The sequence below is a fragment of the Anomaloglossus baeobatrachus genome, chromosome 5 (assembly GCF_048569485.1).
Source record: "Anomaloglossus baeobatrachus isolate aAnoBae1 chromosome 5, aAnoBae1.hap1, whole genome shotgun sequence".
NCBI classification, from domain to species: Eukaryota; Metazoa; Chordata; class Amphibia; order Anura; family Aromobatidae; genus Anomaloglossus; species Anomaloglossus baeobatrachus.
The window spans coordinates 350151451-350178921 of NC_134357.1; the positions used below are offsets into that span (position 1 = coordinate 350151451).

General features: G+C 45.3%; 1 protein-coding gene across 3 annotated transcripts in view; it reads left to right on the forward strand.

Moving 5' to 3' along the window:
* The window catches only part of LOC142311456 (arf-GAP with SH3 domain, ANK repeat and PH domain-containing protein 1-like), a 298879-nt gene that overhangs the window by 178121 nt on the left and 93287 nt on the right, over positions 1-27471 (forward strand). For all 3 annotated transcript variants that reach the window (XM_075349907.1, XM_075349909.1, XM_075349908.1), the window contains one exon: positions 16468-16613. In XM_075349907.1, coding sequence (XP_075206022.1) covers positions 16468-16613 — 146 coding nt within the window. The remainder of the gene's footprint in view (positions 1-16467; positions 16614-27471) is intronic.

The window sequence follows — 27471 nt, forward strand, 5'->3', positions numbered from 1 at the left end:
AAGATGATACTTGGCTTACTGTGAAAATGACCCAGTGTGTATGTATGTGTTTAATATGGATTGATGTGAGTGCACATTTTGGAAAGCGAGTGATGTGTCGGTCGCGAACGGTCCGACACAAAGATCCGGCTCCCTGCAGTGACTGACAGGAGCCGGATCACAAAAAGGGAACCACTAAAATCGCTAAACAGCTCTTTTCGTCGCTGAAACCCCGCCCACCCGTGTCTAAATCCCGCCCACTCCGCGATATAATTGGTCCCATGTAAGTGGGCGGGGTTTAGCCACGGGTGGGCGTGGTTTCAGCAGCGTCACTATAATCTGAAATATGTGTTCACCTGGGGTGAACGCATATTTAACCCCTTCACGACCGCGGGCAGTAAAATTACGTCCTATTTTAACGTGACTTAACGACCAGGGACGTAATTTTACTGCCTAAACTTCATATGATTGCCGTGGCCATAGCAACGGCTTTCAAATGATGTCCCCTGCTGTTTCTTACAGCAGGGGACCTTTGCTTGACCCCAGGGGGGGCGGCATCGCCACCCCCTATCGACGATCGATGTGATTGGCTGTTCAAATCTGAACCGCCAACCACATCGATCGCACTAATTTCGGCAAAAATAATGCCCGAATTAGTGCGATCCTGTGAGATCCAGCTATGAGATGCCGCAGCTGCTGCAGCATATCATAGGTGGACCTCAAACATGTCTCCCCCAGCCCCTGCAGCACTGATTGGAGCGATCGTGCTATGACGCGCAATCGCTCCAATCAGTGTGCAGTGGGGCGGTGTGATTTGCCGGTGGCCGCCCTCCCCAGGCCTGTGCTGGCCTGCGAGCCCTCCCCCAACATGTCTGCAGCGTGCAGTGGCTGGTACTTGTGGTACCACGCCACCGCCGCTGCTGCCGCCGCCGCCGCCCTAGCTGTCACCGCTGCTGCACGTGAGTACTGTGCTCACTTTGCAGCCAGCCCGTGCGCGCTCCCGTGGTGCCCCTGCGCGCTCCCGTGGTGCCCCTGCGCGCTGCCATGGTAGCCCCTGCCGTGCCCCCCCCCGCGATCTGCTCCCCCCAACCCCCCCCCCCCGACATCCCGATCTGCTCCCCCCGCGATCTGACTGCCTCCCCCATTATCTCTGTTCTGCAGCTCCCTCTCCGGTCTCCCCCTCTGCTCTACCCCCTCCCCCTCTGCTTCCCCCCCCCTCTCTGCTCTCACCCCCCCCTCTCCCCCTCTGCTCTCCCCCGACGTCCTCTTACCTGTCTTCACCGGCCTGATCACATCTGCGTCCATCGCTGGGTCCTTCCTGGGCATTCTGCTGATCTGCCTGCTGCTCCTGTAAAGCTGTCCATCTCTCTGCCATCTATTCCTCTGCAGCTCTTCTGGTCAGTGATCCTCCTGCTAGTCCTCTGGGTACTGTGAGTATAACTTTTTTTTTTTTTCCGTATCCCCTGTCCATTTTTACACCTCATCTGTCCGTGCGTCCCGCCAAGCGCTGATCAGGGATGCAGATAACGGATCGGCATCCCTGCTCAATTTTTGGCGTGACTTTTTTTTTTCCGTATCCCCGACGCTTTTTGTATCGCATCCGTCCGTGCGTCCCGCCAAGCGCTGATCAGGGATGCAGATAACGGATCGGCATCCCTGCTCAATTTTTGGCGTGACTTTTTTTTCCGTATCCCCGACGCTTTTTGTATCGCATCCGTCTGTGCGTCCCGCCAAGCGCTGATCAGGGATGCAGATAACGGATCGGCATCCCTGCTCAATTTTTGGCGTGACTTTTTTTTTTCCGTATCCCCGACGCTTTTTGTATCACATCCATCCGTGCGTCCCGCCAAGCGCTGATCAGGGATGCACATAACGGATCGGCATCCATGGTCAATTTTTGGCGTGACTTTTTTCCATATTTGCGACGCTTTTTGTATCGCATCCGTCCGTGCGTCCCACCAAGCGCTGATCAGGGATGCACATAACGTATCTGCATCCATGGTCAATTTTTGGCGTGACTTTTTTTTTTTTACGTATCCCCGACGCTTTTTTTTATCGCATCCGACCGTGCGTCCTGCAGCGGCCGATCAGTGCACTGCGTCTGTGCGTTTGAAAAGTCAAATGGCGCTCCTTCTCTTCTGAGCCCCGCCATGCGCTCAAACAATTTATTTCCACCACATATGAGGTATCTGCGTACTCAGGAGAAAATGCACAATACATTTTATGGTGCATTTTTTCCTGTTACCCTTGTGAAAAAAAAAGCTACCTAGTTGAAGCAACCGTTTTGTGGTAAAAAAAAAAAATTTTCTTTTCACGGCTCAACGCTATAAACGTCTGTGAAGCCCCCAGGTGTTCAAAGTGCACATCAAACATCTAGAAAAATTATTTGAGGGCTCTAGTTTCCAAAATGGTGTCACTTGTGGGGGAGCTCCACTGTTTAGGCACCATAGGGGGTCTCCAAACGTGACATGGCGTCCGCTAATGATTCAAACCAATTTTGCTGTCAAATGGCGCTCCTTCTCTTCTGAGCCCCGCCATGCGCCCAAACAATTACTTTCCACCACATATAAGGTATCTGCGTACTCAGGAGAAATTGCACAATACATTTTATGGTGCATTTTTTCCTGTTACCCTTGTGAAAAAAAAGCTACCTAGTTGAAGCAACTGTTTTGTGGTAAAAAAAAAATTTTTTCTTTTCACGGCTCAACGCTATAAACTTCTGTGAAGCCCCCAGGTGTTCAAAGTGCACATCAAACATCTAGAAAAATTATTTGAGGGCTCTAGTTTCCAAAATGGTGTCACTTGTGGGGGAGCTCCACTGTTTAGGCACCATAGGGGGTCTCCAAACGTGACATGGCGTCCGCTAATGATTCCAACCAATTTTGCTGTCAAATGGCGCTCCTTCTCTTCTGAGCCCCGCCATGCGCCCAAACAATTACTTTCCACCACATATGAGGTATCTGCGTACTCAGGAGAAAATGCACAATACATTTTATGGTGCATTTGTTCCTGATAGCCTTGTGAAAAAAAAAGCTACCTAGTTGAAGCAACCGTTTTGTGGTAAAAAAAATTTTTTTTCTTTTCACGGCTCAACGCTATAAACTTCTGTGAAGCCCCCAGGTGTTCAAAGTGCTCACCAAACATCTAGAAAAATTATTTGAGGGCTCTAGTTTCCAAAATGGGGTGACTTGTGGGGGAGCTCCATTGTTTAGGCACCTCAGGGGGTCTTCATACCCCACATGGCGTCCGCTAATGAGTGCAGCTAATTTTGCATTCAAAAATTCAAATGGCGCTCCTTGCCTTCCGAGCACTGCCGTGTGTCCAAAGATTTGATTTCCACCACATATGAGGTATCTGCGTATTCAGGAGAAAATGCACAATACATTTTATGGTGCATTTTTTCCTGTTACCCTTGTGAAAAAAAAAGCTACCTAGTTGAAGCAACCGTTTTGTTGTAAAAAAAAATTTTTTTTCTTTTCACGGCTCAACGCTATAAACTTCTGTGAAGCCCCCAGGTGTTCAAAGTGCTCACCAAACATCTAGAACAATTATTTGAGGGCTCTAGTTTCCAAAATGGGGTCACTTGTGGGGGAGCTCCATTGTTTAAGCACCTCAGGGGGTCTTCAAACCCGACATGGCGTCCGCTAACAGGTGCAGCTAATTTTGCACTCAAAAATTCAAATGGCGCTCCTTGCCTTCCGAGCACTGCTGTGTGTCCAAACATTTGATTTCCACCACATATGAGGTATCTGCGTACTCAGGAGAAAATGCACAATACATTTTATGGTGCATTTTTTCCTGTTACCCTTGTGAAAAAAAAAGCTACCTAGTTGAAGCAACCGTTTTGTGGTAAAAATTTATTTTTTTTCTTTTCACGGCTCAACGCTATAAACTTATGTGAAGCCCCCAGGGGTTCAAAGTGCTCACCAAACATCTAGAAAAATTATTTGAGGGCTCTAGTTTCCAAAATGGGGTCACTTGTGGGGGAGCTCCATTGGTTAGGCACCTCAGGGGGTCTTCAAACCCGACATGGCGTCCGCTAATGAGTGCAGCTAATTTTGCGTTCAAAAATTCAAATGGCGCTCCTTCCCTTCCGAGCTCTGCCGTGCGCCCAAACAATTGATTTTTACCACATATGGGGTATCAGCGTACTCAGGAGAACATGCACAATAAATTGTATTGTGTACTTTCTCTTTTCTCCCTTGTAAAAATGAAAATTTTATGGCTAAAGTAACATTTTTGTGTTAAAAAGTAAAATTTTCATTTTTTCCTTCCACATTGCTTTGGTTCCTGTGAAGCACCTAAAGGGTTAATAAACTTATTGGATGTGGTTTTGAGCAGTGTGAGGGGTGTAGTTTTTAGAATGGGGTCACTTTTGGGTATTTTCTGTCACCTCGGCCTCTCAAAGTCACCTCGAATGTAATGTGGTCCCTAAAAAAAATTATTTTGTAAATTTTGTTGGAAAAATGAGAATTTGCTGATGACCTTTGACCCCTTCTAACTTCCTAACGGAAAAAAAATTTGTTTCGAAAATTGCGCTGATGTAAAGTACACAAGTGGGAAATGTTATTTAGTAACTATTTTGTGTGGCATATCTCTCAGATTTATGGGCATAAATTTTCAAAGTTTGAAAATTGCGAAATTTTCAAAATTTTCGCCAAATTTCCTAAATTTTCACAAATAAACGCAAAAAATATCGGCCTAAATTTACCACTGACATGAAGCACAATATGTCACGAAAAAACAATCTCAGAATCGCCAGGATCCGTTGAAGCGTTCCAGAGTTATAACCTGTCAAAGTGACACTGGTCAGAATTGCAAAAAATGGCCCGGTCATTAGGGTGTTTTAGTGGCCGGGGGTGAAGGGGTTAATAAGGAGCCGAGAACGATCTGAAAGATCCGCCTCTTTTTGGTGAGCGGAGCCATAGGAACCGGATCACCAAAGAGAGCCAGACTGCCCATCACTAGAAAGCAATGTAGAATTTGTCGGTCATATTTTAAATATAAAGTGGTAATTGCTGCACTTTACTTTTTCTCGGGATAGGTGAATGAAAAAACATTGTGGCATCTGAACAATGTCCTCGCTGTATTACGGATCCATATAAATATGATCCATAGCACGGCTGTGTGGTTGAGACATAGGGGCATGTGCACAGGACGACTTTTAGAAGCTGGTGTACCCACTTAGCGTTTGAAGCAGAAGAGTGCTTCAAGAAAACTGTGGCGTTTTCTTTGTTATCTACTTGGATGCTTTTATGGTGGCTTTGGTGTTGGTGTTTTATTAACTGTATACGTAAACTAATGAGTGGCGTCTACGAGAAAGCCACCCAAAGAATGAAGTCACTTCTTTTAGTTGCTTCATGGCTTTCAAAAAAGTGAGGTGGTTAAAATGAGCTAAAACAGACGAAACATATACACAGCAAGCCATTTAGACGTTGCTGTGCATATGCTAATTCCTTTTGCCCCTTTTATGCGATTCTCTGTCAGAATCTGCCTGAAAAAAACATGATCATACACCCTGGGCTACCAATAAGTGAAGTATTAAAGGGAACCTGTCAGATGCAATATGCACCCAGAACCAAGAGTAGTTCTGCGTGCATATTGCTAATCCCTGCCTAACCGTCCCTGTATACACTAGCATAGATAAAGAGATCTTTAGGAAAATTATTTCTAAAGATCCATATGATATGCTAATGAGGCCATGGATTAGTCGCAAGGGCGTTAGTTAAAAGAATTGCACAGGAGTAAAGAACATAGAGAAGTAGCTTCCGAATGGAGCATAATGCAGTTTCCTTTACAATGTGGCTCTATAGACATAATCTTGGTGACCTCATGATTTATGGGGATAAGATTACGAAGTAGGTGTATATAAAGGAACCCAGTTTCAAGTCTCTACACCCACATTTGTAAGATTTCTCACAGCAACAATGACTCCATTTAACCAAGCATTGAGGAGCATCGATAACACACTCTTTCCCGTAGACGTCTTATCCAAGCACACAGCACTTTTACAAACCATATCAAGAGTATGTTAATCATAAACTTCAAGATATAATGAACTGTTGCCGCTCAGCAATCTTTGCAATTAATAAGCTTTATTTCCTGGTCAGGATTTAAGGCATTAATCCCAACCCTAGCTGATTTACTTATCTATATATTGTCTCCTAGAATGACTGGGGTTCATTTACATAATCATTAGAACACGGATTTAAACAGAATTTTATTCCAGTAGAGAAAAAGGTTTGTGCATAGACTTTTTGGTACTATCAAGAAAGAAACGGAAAAATGAGATCAGTCTGTAGAGTACGTTTTGCTTTATAAAGTGTTCAGACATTTTGGAAGCATTTTGGTTGGTCAGTTCCAAGCATCTTTGAGAAGTGCCTCCAATTCGTCTGAAAACCTTTGTTTTTGATAACCCCTTAAAGTTTAAGAAATTAGAGAAATGCTACAGATAAGTTGGATGTATGGAGGACTGAACCCGAACTGTAAAATTTGAGGTTTGTACTGAACACCAGGTGTCTGTGTCTCGGATGATTTCCAACCGTATGTCCATGTTACTGTTCGGGTTCGCCAGCCTGATAAAGTTTATTGAAAGTCTGCAGCACAGCCAATCAACAAGTTTTTAGGCTGTGGGGACGTCCGGAGCCATCACAGCCATGCCAAGTATTGGCATGGCTGTGATTGGCTGGCGTACCATGTGACTCTGCCTGAATACTAGTCTGATCATGGATTGCGCCCGCCATTTTGCTTTCTGATCCTGGTACAGTGAAGAGTGCCCTAATACTGGCTACTTTAAAAGGAACCTGTCATCAGAAATTTATCTTGAAACCTAAAAGATTCCCCCTCTGCAGCTCCTGGGCTGCATTCTAGCAATGTTCCTGTTGTTTATGTGCCCCCTTTCTGACCAAAATAAAGACTTTGTAAAGGGGTACCTTTTTGCATTCAGATCTTGATAATGGTACACGGGGGCGGGCTCTCTGGTGGCCGTTAGTCTGCCTCCTGTCGCTTTAGGCCGTCCCCAATCACTCCATTCCATACTTCAGGACGCCGCCCACTGCGCCCGAGGTCCCGTGCACGCGAGGACTGCTGGTCACGTGTGTCGCAGGCACGAGACTATGGGCGGCGCTGTGATTGCATCGCAAGTGCCCGCCCATCATCTCGTGCCCGCCCTTTCCCCTCTGCCTCCAGCGTTCTGCGCAGAACGTTCCAACGTCGGGTCATCTGGTCAGCGCTTGCGCAGAACGCTAGAGGCAGAGGGGAGAGCGTGGCCACGAGATGATGGGCGGGCACTTGCGATGCAATCACAACACCGCCCATAACCTCGTGCCTGCGCACACATGACCAGCAGTTATTGAGTGCATGGGACCTCGGGCACAGTGGGCGGCGTCCTGAAGTATGGAATGGAATGATGGGGGACGGCCTAAAGCGACAGGAGGCAGACTAACTGCCACCAGAGAGCCCGCCCCCGTGTACCATTATCAAGATCTGAATACAAAAAGGTACCCCTTTACAAAGTATTTATTTTGGTCAGAAAGGGGGCACATAAACAAAAGGAACATTGCTAGAATGCAGCCCAGGAGCTGCAGAGGGGGAATCTTTTAGGTTTCAAGATAAATTTCTGATGACAGGTTAATCACCCTTTAATCACCTCTAATACCACCTGGTGCAAACAGCTCAAATTTTGCCTGGTGCAATACTGCTGTAATGCTAGTCTCATGCTACAAAATGGATGAAAGAGAGGGATGTAGAACCATTGCTCTCAGAACCAGGCGGAGAGGCGCATGACTAAATGCCAAACCAGTCTTCAACAGAGCCTCTGACATTCAAGTTGGACTTGTCTGACGATAGGCACCAGGTACTACTCCAGGCAGCACCTGGCAGGCAGCAAAGCTAGGTGCAATACTGCTGTAATACTGACTGATTGAATAAGCTCTAATACTGCCTAGTGCAAGCAGCTCAAATATAGCCTGATGCACTAGTGCAATAACATCACCTGGTGCAATACTGGTATATTACGTTCTGGAGCACTACTGCTCTAACATCGCCTGGTACAATGCTGTCTTAATACTGGATCCTTTTTCTTTTTGGAACAGCCTTCAGCTCGATCTTGAACCATTGTGACTTGATGCATGAACGCTCTGTAGAAGATCGACCTTGTGCAAGCCTAGATGGGTCGACCAATGGTCTTCTCTGCCGTTATCTTGATAGTATCAAATCATTGGTTTGTTGGTCTTCATCTTTGCCTTGTTCCTTCTACTCTTCCGACCATGATGTCCATGTCCAGTGACTGCTCTTAGTATGATGTGTCCCAAGTAGACAAGTCGTAGATTGCTGATCTTTGCTTCAAGTGTGGCTTGATTTGTTTGTTCCTTCTCGCCATCTATGGTATTGATTCGAATGTTCGAATTTAAAACATTTCAAAGGTACTGATTCTTCAACTGTCTTGTTCCTTTATTGTCCAGGTTTCGCATCTATCTGTGAGTACAGAAAAGACCAGACTGTTTGTGGCTTGTCTTCGTCACCAGTGACTTGTTCCTTGATTTGAGAATCTTGTCCAGTGATTTCATTGTTGATTTGCCCATAGCTATTCTCCTATTGACGTCCGGTGTTGGCAGTGCATCTTTAGTAATTATTGATCTAAGTAGGTTGAAGTCGTTTACAACTTTCAGTTTGTCGCCGTGCGTCTCAAGTATGTCACGATCATAATATTTTTTTCTTCTTTGTTTTGAGTAGGGGTCCAAGCTTTCCATCTTTGGACTCCATAATAAGTCCTTCATTCCATCTATGCTTGTTGCTATCAATGTTGTATTGTCTGCATATTTAAGATTGTTGATGATTCGTCCAGCAATTTTGATTCCTTCTTTTTGAGCAAGTCGAGCCTTCCTGAAAATAGCTTTTACATATAAATTGAAGAGAAATAGTAAGAGAATGCAGTCTTGTCTAACGCCTCAGTCAAGTTTGAACCGTGTCATGTCACAGTGTTCCATTCGATCTGTCGCTTCTTGGTCAATTTTAAAGGTTCCTGATTAGGCTGATCAGATAGTTTGGCCCATATCCTTAATAGCATTCCAAAGTTTCTGGTGATCAACACAGTCAACGTCTTTGCTGTAGTCAATGAAGCAAAAATAGAGCGCTTTTTTTTTTTTTTTTAAATTAATCACCTCTAATACTGTCATGTGCACAAATAGCTCAAATAATAGCCTGGTGCACTACTGCCCTAATACCACCTGGTGCAACACTGGTGTAATACGGCCTAGTGCACTACTGCTCTAACACCACCTAACCACCTAGTGCAGTACTGTGTAATACGGCCTGGTGAACTACTGCTCTCATACTAGTTCAACACTGCTATAATACTGGCTGCTTTAATCATATCTAATGCCGCCTGATGCAAACAGTCTAATTTAGCCTGATGGACTGCTACTGTAACACCGCCTTGTGCTATACTGCTGTCATACCGGCTGGTTAATAACCTCTGTTACCACCTGGTGCAAACATATCGAATATAGTTTAGCGCACTGCTTCTCTAACACCGCTTGGTGCAATATTGCTGTAATATCGGCTGTTTAAAACACCTCTAATACTGCCTAGTGGAAACAGCTCGAATATAGCCTGGTGCACTACTGCTCTTACACCACCTGCTGCAATACTGGTTTCATATATCGACTGTTTTAATCACTTCTAATACCATCTGGTGCAAACAGCTCAAATATGATGCGCTACTGACTACTGCTCGAACACCGCCTGGTGCAATACTGCTGTAACACCTGCTCCATTAACTCCTTTAATCACCTCTAATACCGCCGAGTACAAATAAGTCAAATATATCCTGGCGAACTACTGCTCTAGCACCTCCTGTTGCAATACTTGTGTAATCTAGCCTGGTGCATACAGTCCTAATACTGCCTCTATTCTACCTTTTAAATTTTTTTGTGGGATAAAACTATGTAGAGAGGAATAAATAAGCACGTGGTTGTGGCCGTGGCGTTGCTGGTTTTGGTTGTGTAATTGCTGCAAGGAGAGGACGTGGCCAATCTATGCCTGCTACGTGCCCAAATGAAACACCTTCCTCTTGTGCACACAAGCCAAGTACAGTCTGTGTCACTTCATAGGCCTGAGTACCGAATAATGAGGCCAGAACTTGTAGAGGAGGTTTTAGATTGGATGGATGAGAGTGCCTCCAATTCCTTTGCATTGTCTTCCACCCGATCCCCTGCTAAAAATGCAGCGATGGACCATTAGCATCTTTTTGCCACCTCCCCTCCTTGCAAATCAGTCAAGCAGTGTGAGCCTCAAGTCATGCAGCAGTCACTTCTGCTTTTTGATGACTCCGCTGGCTCTGTAGGGGCCTCTTTTGAGAATTGTTGCTCTGTGGGGGAACTCTACCAGTCTTGACTGTGTTCGTAAACTCTGAAAACAGGCTCTATAGCATCATTTTTGATAATTGTTGCTCTGTGGGGGAACTCTGCTTACCATTGCTGTGTGGGTAAACTCTGAAAACAGGCTATGTTTCAGGATTTTTGAGAGTTGTTGCTCTATAGGGAAATTCTACCAATCTTGACCGTGTGGGTGAACTGGGAAAACAGGCGCTGTAATGGCGTTTTTGAAAAGTGTTGTGCTGTGGGTGAACCCTACCAATCTTGACTGTATGGGTAAACCCTGAAAAATGGGCTCTGTAGGGGCCTTTTTGTGAATTGTTTCTCTGTAGCAGAACTCTACCAATCTGGACTGTGTAGGGGAACTGGGAAAATGGGTTCTGAGTCTTTTTGAGAATTGTTGCTCTGTGGGGGAACTCTGAAATCAGTCTGTGTAAGGGCACTCTCCAAATGTTTAGTTTATTCATCTACTTCTTATGCTATGGTGATAGAATCCCTTTAAGTAATTTCCCTATCCACATTTGTTTGCAGGGCAGTTGTCCTGTTCTTACCCCCATTTTGCTTTCTTTTGCAGCCCCCTAACCCTTACTACGACCATTTTGTAGCCATTATACAGCCCACAAGTTCAGTTCTCCATTAACTTCTATGGGGTTTGGTGTCCGGCGGGTTCAAGTTTTTTTTTTTTTAAAGTATGGTCAAACACGGCAAAACCGAACATCCATGGTCCACTCGTCACTAGTTGTATATGTCTGACACCAGAGACCAAGTAGTGATTCTTGAGGTTTACCTTTATCCCTGACTGAAATAAAAGCAGAAGAATTAAGTGTTCAGAATGAGGTTTTAATAAAAAAAAACAAAAAAAAACAAACCCTGATTCATTGAGGAGTTTTTGCCATTTTTCTGGTATTAAACTCTTTGAAGTGTTGCAATTTTATTTTGCACAATATAAAGTTAAGGCCGGCGTCACACGCTACGATATATCTAACGATAGGTCGTCGGGGGGGTCACGGAGTTTGTGACTCACATCCGGCATCGTTAGAGATGTCTTAGTGTGTGACACCTCCGAACGACTGTGAACGAGCAAAAATACTCACCTTATCGTTGCTCATTTACACGACGTTCATTTTCATAATGTCGTTCCTCTTTCTGTGCGCTGGTTGTTCATCGTTCACGAGGCAGCACACATCGCTATGTGTGACACCCCGGGAACGACGAACACAGCTTACCTGCGGCCGCCGGCAATGCGGAAGGAAGGAGGTGGGCGGGGTGTTATGTCCCGTTCATCTCCGTCCCTCCGCTTCTATTGGGCGGCCGCTTTGTGACGTCGCTGTGACTCCGAACGTCCCTCCCCCTTCAGGAAGAGGATGTTCGCCGCCCACAGCGATGTCGTTAGAGAGGTAAGTACGTGTGACAGGGATTAACGACATTGTCCGCCACGGGCAACGAATTGCCCGTGACGCACAAACGACGGGGGCGGGTGTGATCGCTCATGCGATCGCACGATATATCGTATCGTGTGACGCAGCTTTTACTCCAGCACACCTTTTATTAAGACTTTCATGCAAAACGCCAGTCTTAACGAATCAAAGTGTGTAAAATTGCTTGTAAAAATATAGAATCTGAAGATCCTCTACATTATGATCATTTTTTTTACTGAATGCTGTACAACTTTATACAGAACTGGAATTAATTGTGAATTCATGTCACCGTAGTCACATCTGAGGAGTTAGACTATTAATCAAAAAACTTAACAACCTGCTAAACGAACATGAGATCTTTGTCATGTTCCATAAATTTGTATTAGACCCTCCATCTGTTTGTCGAGCATGTATAGGCATCTAGGGATATGGCTGTTATTTACTCCATCCTTTTAATCTGGTTTGTTTCAGGCAAGAAACCTGATAAGGAAGGGAGACTATACTCATTAGTTTTAGCTAACTGGTAATTAAAAGAACATTATTCAACACGTTTTGTTCAACTCATTTAAAGTAGCTTGGGATATTATTGCATCTTTTAATAATACTATTTTTGTGTAACTTTATGTCACGATGACTTTGAGATAGCGGGAACTGGGGCATCAAAGCTGTCCTTCAAGCTATGCTATCCCTAATCTCAGGGATGCTACTAATGGTGAAGATGCCTGAGTCTCCTTTCTGGTCCTGCTCCTAACCAGTCCTGATCTCATTCCCCCTCCCCCCAGGGACAGACAGGACAGGAATGTGCAGAAACCCAAAGGTAAAGACCGTCAATGGCAAACCAAAACTGTGTCACACAGCTAGTATACACAAAGGTAAAGACAATAAGAGATTCAGGAGGAAAAGTAAAAGCAGGAAGGAAGCTACAAAACATCAGGGGTAAACTCCACAACTGCTCCAGGCAATCAGCATGACTTTCACCAGAGAGTCTGGGACACCATACCTCACAGACCAACATAGAATAAGCTATAGCTGGCATGGGTAGGATTCGACCAGCATAAATAGGAGAGGAGTATATGTGATAGGTCTCCCTACAACATGCAATTAAAGGAACAAGCAGATTAGCAGAGATTAACGCTTGCTAGCTTGCCTATGAATCAGCACACAGCACGTTAATGTGTTGATCCCAGACACCAGAGAAACCATCGGGTTTAGTGTCAGAATTTGTAATCTGAACAGAGTTCAAGAGTCAGCAAAGTTTGTGCAAAACTCTGTGTGCCACTTTAGTTGTGTGTTTTAGTTTTTAAATGTAGTACTCAAAATGACATCTCTTCTTTAAATAGTACATTTAATAGTCAATAGAATTAAGTCAGTGATATTACTAACCTTCCTCTTACCATGTAGCATTACACCATGATGACTGTTGTACAATAGATATATTTTTTTCATGCAATGGTTATTATGACTTTATTGACCAAATGATAAAGCACATCTGTCTTCCCAAGGCACGTGCTGGCTAGACAATTGGTAAAGCAATCAGGCCCAATCATTTTTCTATTCAAAGGGAATCTATCAGTAGGATAAAAGCCGTCTACTTGGGCATGCAGGTCCTAGAAAGATAGAAAATAATGCCTTCATATCTGCATTAGTCTAGGGGTACTTTGCACGCTGCGACATCGCAAGCCGATGCTGCGATGCCGAGCGCGATAGTCCCCGCCCCCGTCGCAGCTGCGATATCCTTGTGATAGCTGCCGTAGCGAACATTATCGCTACGGCAGCTTCACATGGACTCACCTGTCCTGGGACGTCGCTCTGGCTGGCGACCCGCCTCCTTATTAAGGGGGCTGGTCCTACGGCGTCACTGCGACGTCACACGGCAGGCAGCCAATAGGAGTGGAGGGGCGGAGATGAGCAGGATATAAACATCCCGCCCACCTTCTCCCTTCCGCATATCCTACGGGAGATGCGGTGACGCCGGTAGGAGATGTTCCTCGCTCCTGCGGCTTCACACCCAGCGATGTGTGCTGCTGCAGGAGCGAGGAACAACATCGGACCGTCGCGTCAGCGTAATTATGGATTACGCCGACACTACACCGATGATACGATTACGACGCTTTTGCGCTCGTTAATCGTATCATCTAGGCTTTACACACTACGATGTCGCCTGCGATGCCGGATGTGTGTCACTTTCAATTTGACCCCACCGACATCGCACCTGCGATGTCGTAGTGTGCGAAGTACCCCTAAGGGTACCCTAACCCTGTAATCCATAATTACGCTGACGCGACGGTCCGATGTTGTTCCTCGCTCCAGCAGCAGCACACATCACTGTGTGTGAAGCCGCAGGAGCAAGGAACATCTCCTACCGGCGTCACCGCGGCTCCCGTAGGATATGCGGAAGGGAGAAGGTGGGCGGGATGTTTACATCCCACTCATCTCCGCCCCTCCACTCCTATTGGCCGCCTGCCGTGTGACGTCGCAGTGACGCCGTACGACCCGCCCCCTTAATAAGGAGGCAGGTCGCCGGCCAGAGCGACGTCGCAGGACAGGTGAGTCCATGTGAAGCTGCCGTAGCGATAATGTTCTCTACGGCAGCTATCACAAGGATATCGCAGCTGCGACGGGGGCGGGGACTATCGCGCTCGGCATCGCAGCATTGGCTTGCGATGTCGCAGCATGCAAAGTACCCCTTAGTCCAGAGAAATCCTTGTTTATTTAATATGTAAATAAGCTGTTTAGATATATGGGTCAGAGACAGATCTTCCTGAGAATCTGCTTCCAAAACTTAATTTAAATTAAAGAGGCCATTAACATGTGAGACATCTAATGACTGACAGTCTGCTCCCTGATCTACATGTCTCACTGGTAACGCCCAGTTTCATTTAAAGGGAACCTGTTAGGTCAAAAAAGCGTTCTGACCTACAAGCAGTAGCCTGTGTGAGCTATTAACCCCTTCCTACTCATTCCTGTGTTGTTATATTGTGTAATATGAAAGTAATAAAATATGATTTATTACTTTCATATGTCCTATGTAAATAGCACAGGTCTCTAGCCCCATAGGGGTCTCATCGCCCTGTGGGCGTTTGCATGCTTTCCATGGTATCACGTCCCTGTGGGCGTAATACCATGGATTTACAAGAGCGACGTCAGTTCTGCAGCTTCACAATCTTGCGTGTGCGCGCTTACCATTCTCATCGCCTTCTCATCCTGGCACTTCCTTCTCGGCTTCTGATACGCACTGCGCATGACAGGAACTGCAGCCGTCTTCTGAGCATGTGCAGTGCGTGTCAGAAGCTGACCAGTAAACACCAGGATGAGGCGGCGAGAATGGTAAGCGCTCGCACGCGCGAGATTCTAAAGTAGCGACTGTCACGCCGCTGATGTAAATCCATGGTATCACGCCCACAGGGGCGTGATACCATGGAAATAATGTAGATGCCCACAGTGTGATGAGACGCCCATGGGGCTAGAGACCCTGTCATTTACATAAGACATATGAAAGTCATAAAACGTTATATTATGTAATATGAAAGTAATAAAATAACAACACAGGGATGGGTAGGAAGGGATTAATAGCTCACACAGGCTGCTGCTTGTAAGTCAGAACGCTTTTTTGACTTGACAGGTTCCCTTTAAAGGGAATCTGTCACCATGTTTTTGCTACCACATTTGAGAGCAGCGTAATGTAGAGACGGAGACCCTGATTCCAGCGACGTGTCACTTATTGGGCTGTTTGCTATCCTTTTGATAAAATTACTTTTTTCTCTGCTGCAGATCTAGCAGTTATTTGAATATGTAGCTCTGTAACACCGCCCAAAACACTGATTGGCAATTTTCTGTGTACACTGTAATCAGTGGTGTGGCGGGGTTATACAAAGCTCACGAATATACTGGACTACCTTGCAGCAGGCCAAGTATTCCACTAGTGATGTTATCCTGCTGATTTAACAGTGATTTTATCAAAACGACGCGGAGCAGCCCTCCATTTTCTGGAGGAAAATCGGGCATGCTGCTATTTTTTGCCTAGAAAAAAGGATTCTATTGGTGGAAAAAAAAATGATAATCTGCACTGCCCCATTGAATATTATTGGTCTGAATGGTTTTTTTTAATTTTTTTTCACGACTATCACTCGGATCGAACATACAGTTGTGCGAACGAGCTCTAACACATTTGTTAGGTGGCTTTCAGAATCTGACTACACAGGATTTGTTTGTAGTCTGTTACCATGAGAACACCATATTAGACAGAAGTTACAAATTGTTACAACTTTATCAAACAACGGTTGCCAAAACAGGTGTGGACAATAAAACAAAATTGACATGGTGTAGATACAGGGTATACGTAGACGTGAGAATGGATGGAACGGACACAAAGGGTGAATAGGGAATATACCAGAGACGGATGGATTTGTACACAGTCCTGAAGGCAGTTGGGCCTCTGCATTTCCATAAACAAAGCAAAGCGTTGAAGTAGGGTTAGATGAATGAAGGTAACATTTGGCATAATGTCCATTATTACAAGCCTAAAGATCTCGCCTCTGTGCATAAAGATCTCACCTTTGTTCAGCACATGATAGTTTGGTTAAATGTGGAGGTAGTTATTGTCCGCCATTATGGTAAGATGAAATATCTGGCTGTTGTTTCCCCCTGTCCTGCTTCAGGAAGTGATTACAGTCTTTTATATCTCTCCATTTTAGAACACATCACACACCTAGAGGTTTATATTGCAACGTTGGAAAAACTATCATTAAACTGCCGGGACAATGGAGAAGAGGCTCTGAGCAATGCTTTCAACGCTTTCGCTGAGCTTTCTAAGGAATTATTGACGCCGATGAAAAATGTGGTATGTAGTTTTATTTCGGGTAGTGGATTTAAGTGCACTGTTATTTTACTTGTTCAAATTTATGTTGCTTTTATCCAGAAGTGAATTTATTACTAAAATGCATATATAAAGATAAGGGCGTATATAGTACATCAGTCATATACCCAAATAATCACAACATGTAATTGGGCTCTTTTAGTGTTGATATTGAGCCAAAAAATTGCTGGTCCAACAACAATATTGGAACTTTATGGCACAGGATCAGGATGCTATGAACTTCCTCTGCTGCCCCATGAATGCCTCTATTGATTATAAGTAGTAATGAGCTTGGCACTGCTCGTTATCCGATCCAGCATCGGGGTGCTCGGGTATTCGCGGAGCTTGGCCAAGTGTCGCCGGTTCTCTCATATTTTGCACTGAAACAACGAGCACAACGCAAAAAGCTTGCTTCACTGTATGATGTGTGCAGGCACCCAGGGAGAGCCATATGCAGTCTCTGGCTCTCCCATGGGATAAAATAACGTTCTTGGACTTAATGTGACAAAAAAAACCTGTCATCCCTCCCAAAAATGCTCTTCTTATGACTGGCTGCAAGTGGATGGAGACCCAAACTGGCCAATCATTGACTTTCCATAATGCTTGTTACTCATGTTGAGCTTGTCCGAGTGTCTGATCAGCTCGAATCAAGGAACAATTATTCAAGCATTTTAGTGCTCACCCATCACTAATAATAAGGTCTCCGTGACATCATGGAATCATGGTGTAATGTGCGTCATGATGACTCGATGGCCCTCTAAACACTAGAGGCATCAAGGATCCTGACATTCCAATGACAGCCCAAGAAGTTCACTTTCCCTAGTTAGGCTTACATTGAGTACAAGTGTCCTGTCAATCCATTTGCTAATCCCTTGTGTCTTTTAATAAAATAATTTGTCTTCATACCATAGTAACCAATTGAATTTCAATTTTTATTTTAAAACTGCTGGAGAAAATGAACTCTGCATTGTGATTGGATGCTACACGCAATAAGGAAAGATTGGAGGATATTTATAAGAAATGTATTGATGATATTTAAAAGAAAGATGGGAGGTGTTAAATGTTTTCCAGTCTGTTGTAAATCATAGTATCCTTCTTCAAGGAAAATGGATATGAGTAATTATTTTAATCCTGAAACATTTCTTAGGCTATGTTCACATGCCCAGTAATCATCCATTACAACGGATCCTGCAGAGATCCGTTGGAAAAAAAGTTCTGCAGACATAACGTTTTTGTCCGTTTTTTAAATAACTGCTTTCAGCTGGATAAGTTGGGTTTTTTTTGGTTTTTTTAGTATTAAAGTCTATGGAAATCAGATCTATTAATTAGCTATCTGTTTAATTTGTAAAACAAAATCAGATTTTTGCTTACTGGATCAGTTTCAAATGGAAGATAAATAGCAAATCCTTAACAGATCAGTTCTCCATAGACTCCAGTGTTAAAAAACGGTCCCAGATGAAATCCGTTATTCAAACAAATTATGTCCGCACAACCTTTTTGCCAACAGATCTCTGCTGGATCCATTCTAATAGATGATTACTGGACGTGTCATCATAGCCTAAGATATTATGTTCCCTTGATTACCCATATCCATTTTCCTTGAAGAAGACTAGCCATCAATCCACTGTATGACAAAGATTCTGTTTATCTAAGCCACTGGCAAATTGATGTAATTGCTTAAGGGAACTAACTCTGTCCAAATATTTCCCTTGCACATGTAGAAGAGTGGTGTTGCATAGTACATGGATGGCAGGGACCATCAAAGGGAAAGTTGTTTTTATACCGTGGCTCTCCATTTTGGCTTTTGCAAGGAAGTTTCAAGACTATGGCCATGATTCATCAAAGCTAATATGCCAAAATCATTTTGTAAAACTCTTTGAAAAGTGACAAAATTTTTGTACAACGTGGCGTTGCACAAAAGTTTTGGTGCAGCTGAGTCGGGATGGTGGCACAACAGGGTGTGGTGACAATTGTTTATCTAATTCATGGCAAGCTGGGGCTGTATGCCACAAATATTTCTCCAGTCTTTAACTGGTATTCATTTTATGGTAAGAGACACAAAGATGAACGCAACATTTCAGACGTGCCTGATTCCTTAAGAGTTGTCCACCTCTCAATGGATTGGCTACCTCTAACTCCAGCACACCTTGTCATCAAGACCGGCATGAACAATGCCAGTATTGATGTATCCGGGCGTACAGGTTTACCTACTAGAGCATATGGATCGAAAGTGTCCTTGTGTATCAGTTTTTTTGAATTGCAGTAAAACATTTGAAGGGAATGTGCTGTCAAAAAAGATCTACTGTTTAAATTAGGTTTTGCGTTACGTGTGGTGTTTTTTTTCTCTTATTGTGACCTTTATAAAAATAGAAAAACTAAAAAAAATAATACTCTTGCAATACAATGAACTCGCCACTGGGGCTATCTTAGAATCGATCTTCCTGCCTTTCAGGAAGAGTATCGTTGTCAGTTGTTGAAGAGCAATGTCGGGTAACGCCTCTATATGCAGCTGATATCGCAGGATCCAACAGTCACAATAGGAGATGACATGCTCCACCTGCTCCCCCTCCTTTCACAATGACCACCCACTTATTAGGCACTCCAGTGGTAAAGCTAGGGTCATAATTTATTCATTACTACTAATCAGAGTCTAAAAAGCCCTTGTGTCCAGTGTGAAAACTACAAGATTTGTTTGTTTCTTTGTTTATTTGTTTTAATAAAAAGTGTATATGGAGAAAAAAGATTGTCAAAAATTACTTAAAGACCTGATTTAATTAATAGGCAATTTTTGATCAACTATTATTCCCTTTAAGGCCCTCATCAATAGGGAAAACGTGTCCCCGTCTTGACCGTTTTACTGGGACCAGCTGACCATCTAATGCATGGGTCCTCAAGCTGTGTCTCAGAAGCCACATGTGGCTCGTGGGATCATGATGAGTGGGTCGCGTCTATGTACCGTCCCGCTCTCAGCAGCCGAGCTGCTCGGATCCGGACCTTCTGTGGGTGGCTCCAGGGTCTCCAGACCCGGGGGTCTCGCGGTCACTTCAATCAAAAAGGGGGTTATAGTGGTGGATGTAGGACATATATATGTACGAGCTGAGCCGTATTAAGTTCGTGACGCCACCCACGGTGTGTGGTGAGGTTGGACACCACCGCTCCAGTTACGGGGGCACCCGGGGGAGATGTTGACCTCTAGTTTTGGCCTCAATCGATTAACCAGTTCCAGTAGCTTCTGGACTTGGCTTCAGGGTCTGAGTACCCCCCTGTGTGCTTTGGTTTCTGAGTCGGTTCCCCGAGTCGGTACCGGCGGGCCACTACCCTGTCCCGGTCCACCTCGGTTCCACCGAGCCATCTTCCCGGCTCCTGCAGACAGAGACCGCCGTCCGCCTCCTAGCCAATGGCACCAGGGCTTCTACCCTGGCGCCATTCAATTTGGGGTATTCGCCTCTGCTGGAGCTGGACCCAGCTCCAGCCCACACTCCTCTCCAACTTGAACTCTAACACTCGTCTCTTTACTTTCCCGCCCCGGGCTGTTTAGATTCCTCGGTGGGCGTCTTCCAACCGCCTGGTTCTGCCCCCTGGTGTGTCTACCCAGCCCTGAGGGGGGTGACTAGGGTTTTAAAGGTTGGCTGATGTCACCTGTGAGGGAACGGTGTTGTGCAGGGGCCTGTTTGTGACTACCTGGCCCGGCCAGGGTGTCGCACTCCCCCTTGGTTAAACACAGACCGTCCGCGTCTGTTCGACCACCACCGGTTTATTTTGTAACTGCAAAAGGGGATAAAAGGGGATAAAACATTTACAAGCATAATAACATATTTACATTCATGGATACTTTGGTTTCTTCCCTTAACGGGAGGCATTTTACTTTAACGTTGCATAAAACATTTTTATTAACCGGGACGGGACCATGTCCTTTTCACCTTAGCCCATCCAAACAAACCTAGCCCTGGTGCCACCACTAAGCACTGGTGTGCACCCCTTTTCCCCAGTCCAGGAAACGGGTTCGGGTCTGGGTAATAAGTTCCTTACGCGGCAGTCTCTCTCAGAGGCCCCACGTCCAGGGGACCCCTGACCCTGAGGGTAGTCACTGGTTTCTATGGTGACGGGACCTCGGCCTACTCTGCCACAGGCCCTTCCTCCAACAAGCCTCTCCGGAGACTGCTGCATAATGAAAAAGGGTGGTCTGGGGCTATTTACAAAACCCAATAGTTTATGGGTTGGCCTGCAAGTTCTCAGCCGTTTCTCTTCATAAGTGAATTAAACAGGAAACATCAAAGGGTCCCAACGGGGAGCTGAACTTGTTGGTAGACGGGAACCACTACCTCTTTAAAACTCTGAATATTCTTCCTCAGGTGCCATGGGGCCATGTGGCTCCATCAGCTGCTTAGAGATGGGCTTTCCGAACCAAGTGCTGTATACCCCCGGGCTACAGACTTTCCAGGGGACCGGGGGTTGGGCACCGTTTCCTCCTGGGGCCGAGCCGTCCGGGGCTCTGCCTCCGAATGGATCAGCGGAATCAGGAGGGTCTGCGTTGCTTCATCCTGATGGGGTGCTGCTGACGGAGCTGGTTTCTCGTGTGCCCACACCACTGCTATCATTCTCTTCATCTCTTACCAGGCAGCCGTCCCCGGCGAAAAATGGTTCCATTCTGGCTCCTTCGGCGGGCGCGGGAGCTGCCGCTGCCTCCTCACCTGCCACATCCACGGGCGCCACTCCCGTCGCGGCCGGGCGGACTGCCGGAGCCGACATCCTTCCTGCGGCAGGCGGGTCACCGCCAGCTGCTACACGGGGAGTCACCATCGGAGTCTCGGGGTCCGCCGATCCTTTGGCCGGAACGGGAGCTGCAGCTTCCTCACCGGCTGCTTTCCCCGCGGGCGCCGCCGCTTTAGTGGTCGGCGCGGAGCCGGCATCGGGTTTAGGAGCAGACATCCTCCATCTGCTCCCCCTTGGTCTTTTGCAGGCACTCCTCTTTTAGGCCGGTAAGTTTCGTTTTGCGACTTGCGGCCTTGCTTTCCGGCCGTGTTCCCAGGGGGCGGGGCTTCGGCTTTCGCACCCTTTTCTCGGGGAAGAAGACTCTGGGCGGGAATCTTCGTGCCCAAAAATGGCAGCAAGATGGCGGTTTCTGGAATTTCTGCAACGGATCACCGCTGACTTCAACACAAGGCGCACTTCCACAAGGTAAGTGGATGGGTATCTATCCTGTTCGTGACGTCAGAAATCCAGGTGTACCGCCCCGCTCTCAGCAGCCGAGCTGCTCAGATCCAGACCTTCTGTGGGTGGCTCGAGGGTCTCCGGACTCGGGGGTCTCACGGTCACTTCAATCAAAAAGAGGGTTATAGTGGTGGATGTAGGACGTATATGTACGGGCTAAGCCGTATTAAGTTCGTAACGCCACCCATGGTGTGTGGTGAGGTTGGACACCACCGCTGAAGTTACGGGGCACCCGGGGGAGATGTTGTGCAGCAAGTTGTTAACCTCTCCGTGGGCAGGGATGGTGGCCCCGGGACCCGTTTGTTTTTTGGTGCAGGGAGATGGGCGACCGCAGGGTGCTGGTGTACTCACTATTGAAGGAAACACACGAGTCTCTTGTAAACCAAGGTGATGGTGGTCGGCGCCCGCAGCCGGCTGCGTTCTGGTTCCCCCACCCGGCTGGTGGTCTCTGTCTTTCTTCTGCACTATTTTAGAATGGTGGACTGCCTGTGCTTGCAACTTCAGGAGTCTGCTCCCGGCTGGATGTGGCCTAAGGAGCCCTTGCCCGCAGACGCTGGCCCGTGGGATCTTTTAGACGCTGGCCTTTTATCCCCCTCGGTGGGCTGTTATGTTCTAATAGGGACTTTGGGTTGGACAGAACCTCTAGTCCTGGCCTCAATCGGTTAATTAACTAGTTCCAGTAGCTTCTGGACTTGGCTTCAGGATCCGAGTACCCCCTGTGTGCTCTGGTTTCCGAGTCGGTTCCCCGGGTCAGTACCGGCGGGCCACTACCCTCTCCCGGTCCACCTTGGTTCCACCGAGCCATCTTCCCGGCTCCTGCAGACGGAGACTGCCGTCTGCCTCCTAGCCAATGGCACCAGGGCTCCTAGGTGTACCTTTTTGATAATCCTAGCTTTTATTCATATCTTGATTTGAATAAATCAACATTGATCTTACAACACCAAGAAGGAAAAGTTTGTAGAATTATAAAAATTACAGGATTAATAGACATGTTAATAATATGCAAATGATAAAATAATGAACACTAAATTTCTAAAGCTATCGATTCATTCAGTTGAGTATGAGTGGCACATGCGGAAATGAACGCATTGTAAATTTTGATATGCGATCAGTGAGGTAATTAGTGGTTGTCTGAGGAATGTACTGCCTCACTGAGTGCACTTGGATGCAATATTTATCAAAATCTGCTGCTGGCAGCTCCCTTTGCAATAGCCTATCAATGATATCCCGGATGCGTTTGAAGGTAGACAAGTCTGGATACCGTGCAAGTCATAGTAGCACATTTAGCTCACACAGGTTGCTCCCAATAGCATAAGCCACAATCAGCCAGACACTGTCATGTTGAAAATCAGCCTCTGGGACACATTGAAGAAATGGCCATACCACTAATTCCACAATCAAATTATTGTAACACCGAGCTGTTAGTATACCTGTACTAAAGTCCAGAGGGGTCTGCTACATATGTTACTCCACACAAAAATCCTGGGAATTGGACTGATGTGACATTCCCTTGTGAAGGCCTCTTCATGGCATTGCCTATGTAATCTTGTCAGATTCTGTATTAGAAGTGAAATTAGATGTACAAATCATAGGAAGGCATTTGCACAACATTGGCTAATGAGCCAGATGTCCAGTTAAAGTTGTTCCATTAACTTCAAGCCTCTGGTCAAAGGCAATCATGGTGCAGAGCAAGACGGCAGTGAAGGCTGGAATGAATGTCCGTTCTCTTCAGCGATGAGTCCCGTTTTTATCTTTGATGCAAGGATGCAATAATAGCCAGAGATGGGTCTCGAGACTATATGGCCAACTCCATGAAGTGGCCTTCTCAAGGGAATGTGAAAGGGTCCCAGAAGCCGATTTTCAACTTGACTATACCAAGATGTATGTTGCTTGTGCTATTGTGAGTAGCCCTCATGGCCTAAATGTGGTACCATGGCCTGCAGCATTTCCAAACTTGTCTTCAATCAAGCACATCTGGGACATTCTTGGTCAACAATTGCAAAGGGAGCTTCCAACAGTTTATGTTGATGATTTACATTCCCAAGTACATTCAGAGTGGCAGAACATTCCTCAGACAACCATCAATAACTTCATTGATCGCAGCCAAGACGTTTAAGTGTGTGTATTTCTGTCTGAGGGTGCCCTGTGTGGCAGTTACGGGCAAGGCACTGTTATATTTTGCTCCGGCACCCAATAGTGGGATTGTATTCCTGTCTGAGTTGAGTGCGTGGACTTGTGTGGTGCAGGTCATACCTTTTTGCTGGCCACTCATCACCGTTGCTTCTGGAAAACCAAGAAGACAGTAGCAAAGGTTAACAGTTCTTAAACAGCAGTCTTTTACTGAAGAACTTGCACAAGTTTACACATGAAACAGTGGGCACATATCTTAAGCACAGTTCCCAAACTACCAGGCACTATTTGAATTACTTCCTTGTCCCTCTACTCAACCAGTACTTTCTCTGATGTCTCTGTTCCTTTTTATGTTCTCTCAGTCTAGCACCATAGCACAGTATGCAAAAGTCATTCTTGTTTACCCGCGGTTCTGCATCATCCCAGCAGCAGGGACTAACAACACTATCGGATCATCCGCCCAGAACTCTTTACTCGATTGATGTATGTTTTCAATTCGGTCCATTCCCACTGAGCTGTAAGCTACACTGAGCCTTGTAGTAAGCGTCCTTCCAAGGACCCTTATTAGAGGAGTCAGTCCGTTCTTGGCCAGCTAAAAGAGTTTGACGCTGACCTTTTTATGTGTCCTGTTTCTCATATCTCGCAGTCCAACTAGAGTCTCAGTTGTTATAGTTACCGCCAAGCACCAACTAAATTCGGTCTTGGTATACTATGTGACTTCCACCTCCTATACTAGTCACCAGTCAAACCCTATCTAACAGGAAACAGTCACTTACCCGCGCATTCTGGTATAGTCCCCAAGCTTAACTATTGCTTACCCTACAGACAGTACCTAGGCAAACTTCCTTACCAACATCCTACATAACAGTTCTTATACATTACTTATACTCCTACATCTTATACATTACTATATATCACTGTACATGAGAACATCACATTATATGTACAAAGACACATGACATAATTCACAACTGAGCTATAATATCGTTTGATGTCTTTAGGGCAGGAACACGCGACCACCTTGGCCACCCTCTTACACGTGACATTCGTATTTGATACTAAAATGTTTGATGTCTTCAGGGGCATGAACACATAACCGCCCCGCCACCCTCTTACACGTGGCACACATATTTGATACTGAATAAATCGAGATCTTTTGAAACTTTTGTTTCCATTTTTCATCATTAACCTATCATCTTGTGATTTTCATAATTCTAAGACTTTTCCTTCTGATGTTGCCATTTTAGTGGCGTATACCTTGGAAAGCCTAGCTATACCCCAGGTTGTAAAAATATTTCCTTCATTATTATGTTGTCCTGGTATGCAACAACATTAACAGTATTTTTTGCTGTATGCCATATGGTTTTTCTCACTCACAACACAGATTAATTTTCTTAACTGCTGAATTAATGACAATACTGATGACTCATAGTCTGTGTCATGTAATTATCTGCACAGCGTCATCTTTTCACATAGTTGGTTTATCTGAGTAAGCTGCAGCGAAACTTAAGACGCTGATATACCTTTTAAAGCACCGCTCCATAGTTTCGCTTTTTTTTCACCGCTGGAGTGTACTTTTAATCTAAAGACCTGTCTCTGGTCTGCTACTCCTCTCCAGCTTTTTCACCTCTTATTGGTGCCTCTCCAGTCCTGCAGCGCCATCTTGTTATCGCAACTCCTGAATGGCCAGAAGTCAGAAGTTACATCACAATCTCTCAGTACAAGTCTATGAAAGCCAGACTGAGGCCAGAACGAGGCTCTCATAGACTTGCATTGAATAGTGACTTTCAGCTTGCTAAATGAAACACTGGAAGTGTCGGCACGTGACAAACTGTTGGGGACCGATTGGAGCGGCAGTGAGAGAAGATAAAAAGGCGGAGGGTGAGTATAAGACTGAGTGCAGGGAACTTTGATTAGAAGCACCATTTCAATTGTAAAATAAAAACAGAACAAAATGCTCAAGTGGTGCTTTACTAGTTACTGGTCAAGCCCTCCATTGGCCAACAAGTATTCTTCCCAACTCCCCCAATTACTGTGCTCTTGGCTAAATGTGCATGTGTTTTCAGTGGGGAGAGGTGAGTAAGTCACTGCCAGACACCTCTTGAAGTGGTTTATCTTCTGTAAGAGCAATTGCCATTGAGTAAAGGCCCCGTCACACACAGAGATAAATCTTTGTCAGATCTGTGGTTGCAGTGAAATCATGGACATATTGTTCCATTTGTACACAGCCACAAACCTGGCACTGATTGTCCACAATTTCACTGCAACCGCAGATCTGCCGCAGATTTATCTCTGTGTGTGACAGGGCCTTTAGAGTTGGGACATCCCCAAACCCAGGAGATCCTGGAGCAATTGGTAGCTTCAGAGGTCTTTAGTCTGTATGGTTAAAGTCTACCATGAAATAATAGAGAACACTGACCATGATTATCATGTCAAACTGTCAGCAGAAAAACGTTTTTCATCTGCTGATGAGTTGAAAGAGTAGAAAGTTGATTTCACTATGATTTATTAGCACTCTAGTCTTCATATTATATTATTATAATTTATTATTATAGCGCCATTTATTCCATGACGCTTTACAATTGGAAAGGGTATACATAAAAAACAAGTACAACAATCATGAACATTACAAAAACACACTGGTACAGGAGGAGAGAGGATCCTGCCCACAAGGGATCACAGTCTACAATGGATGGGTGTGGATACTGTAGGTGAGGGTAGAGCTGGTTTCACAGTGGTGTACTGGTCTGAGGGTTATTGTAGGTTGCAGGCTTGTCGGAAGACGTGGGTCTTCAGGTTTCTTTTGATGCACAGTAGGTAAAGAGTCTGATAATATGATATGTCATGAACCATTCTGTATGGTCAAAATCAGATTTTCCTACCCTGTATACGAGTATAGCATGGCTATAGGGCTCTCTCCTTACCCAAAGCAGCACAAAAAATCTTGTGCTCTCTGACTATCAATCACAAGCTATACTGGTTACAATTTATGAGTCTGGTGTAATCATAAGGGGAATTCTCCACTTTCCTGTCCCCTCGTAGTATAGAGTGATTTATGGACTGCAGTACATGCGGATACATAGCAGCCCAGCCGTTAGTCACCACCCTGAGGGGTTGCGGTAGGTGGAAACGGGGGCAGTTCTTCCCTTACGAATACCCCATACTAATCAACTATATATACAGTGTAATCTCTAATTGTTCATATAGTATACAAACAGCATGACATTGTTTGGGCCACTATGATGCAAGCTATAGTACATCTAGTACTAAGATAGTTATTAGGGTGCATCAGGGCCGGGTTTTATGAGCAGGTGGAGAGATGGGCTAGTCTGGCTGCTCACAACCCCACCCTTGGGAGTTGTACATAATATAAAATGGAGACTAGTAGCCTGAGAAGGTGTCTGTGCGTAGAGGTTGCTACATCTCCAGTGGGACATCTGTGTAAAGGAAACAAGTCTTATCGGGAATGGATAATATCTCAGCTAAATGGACTGTTTATATC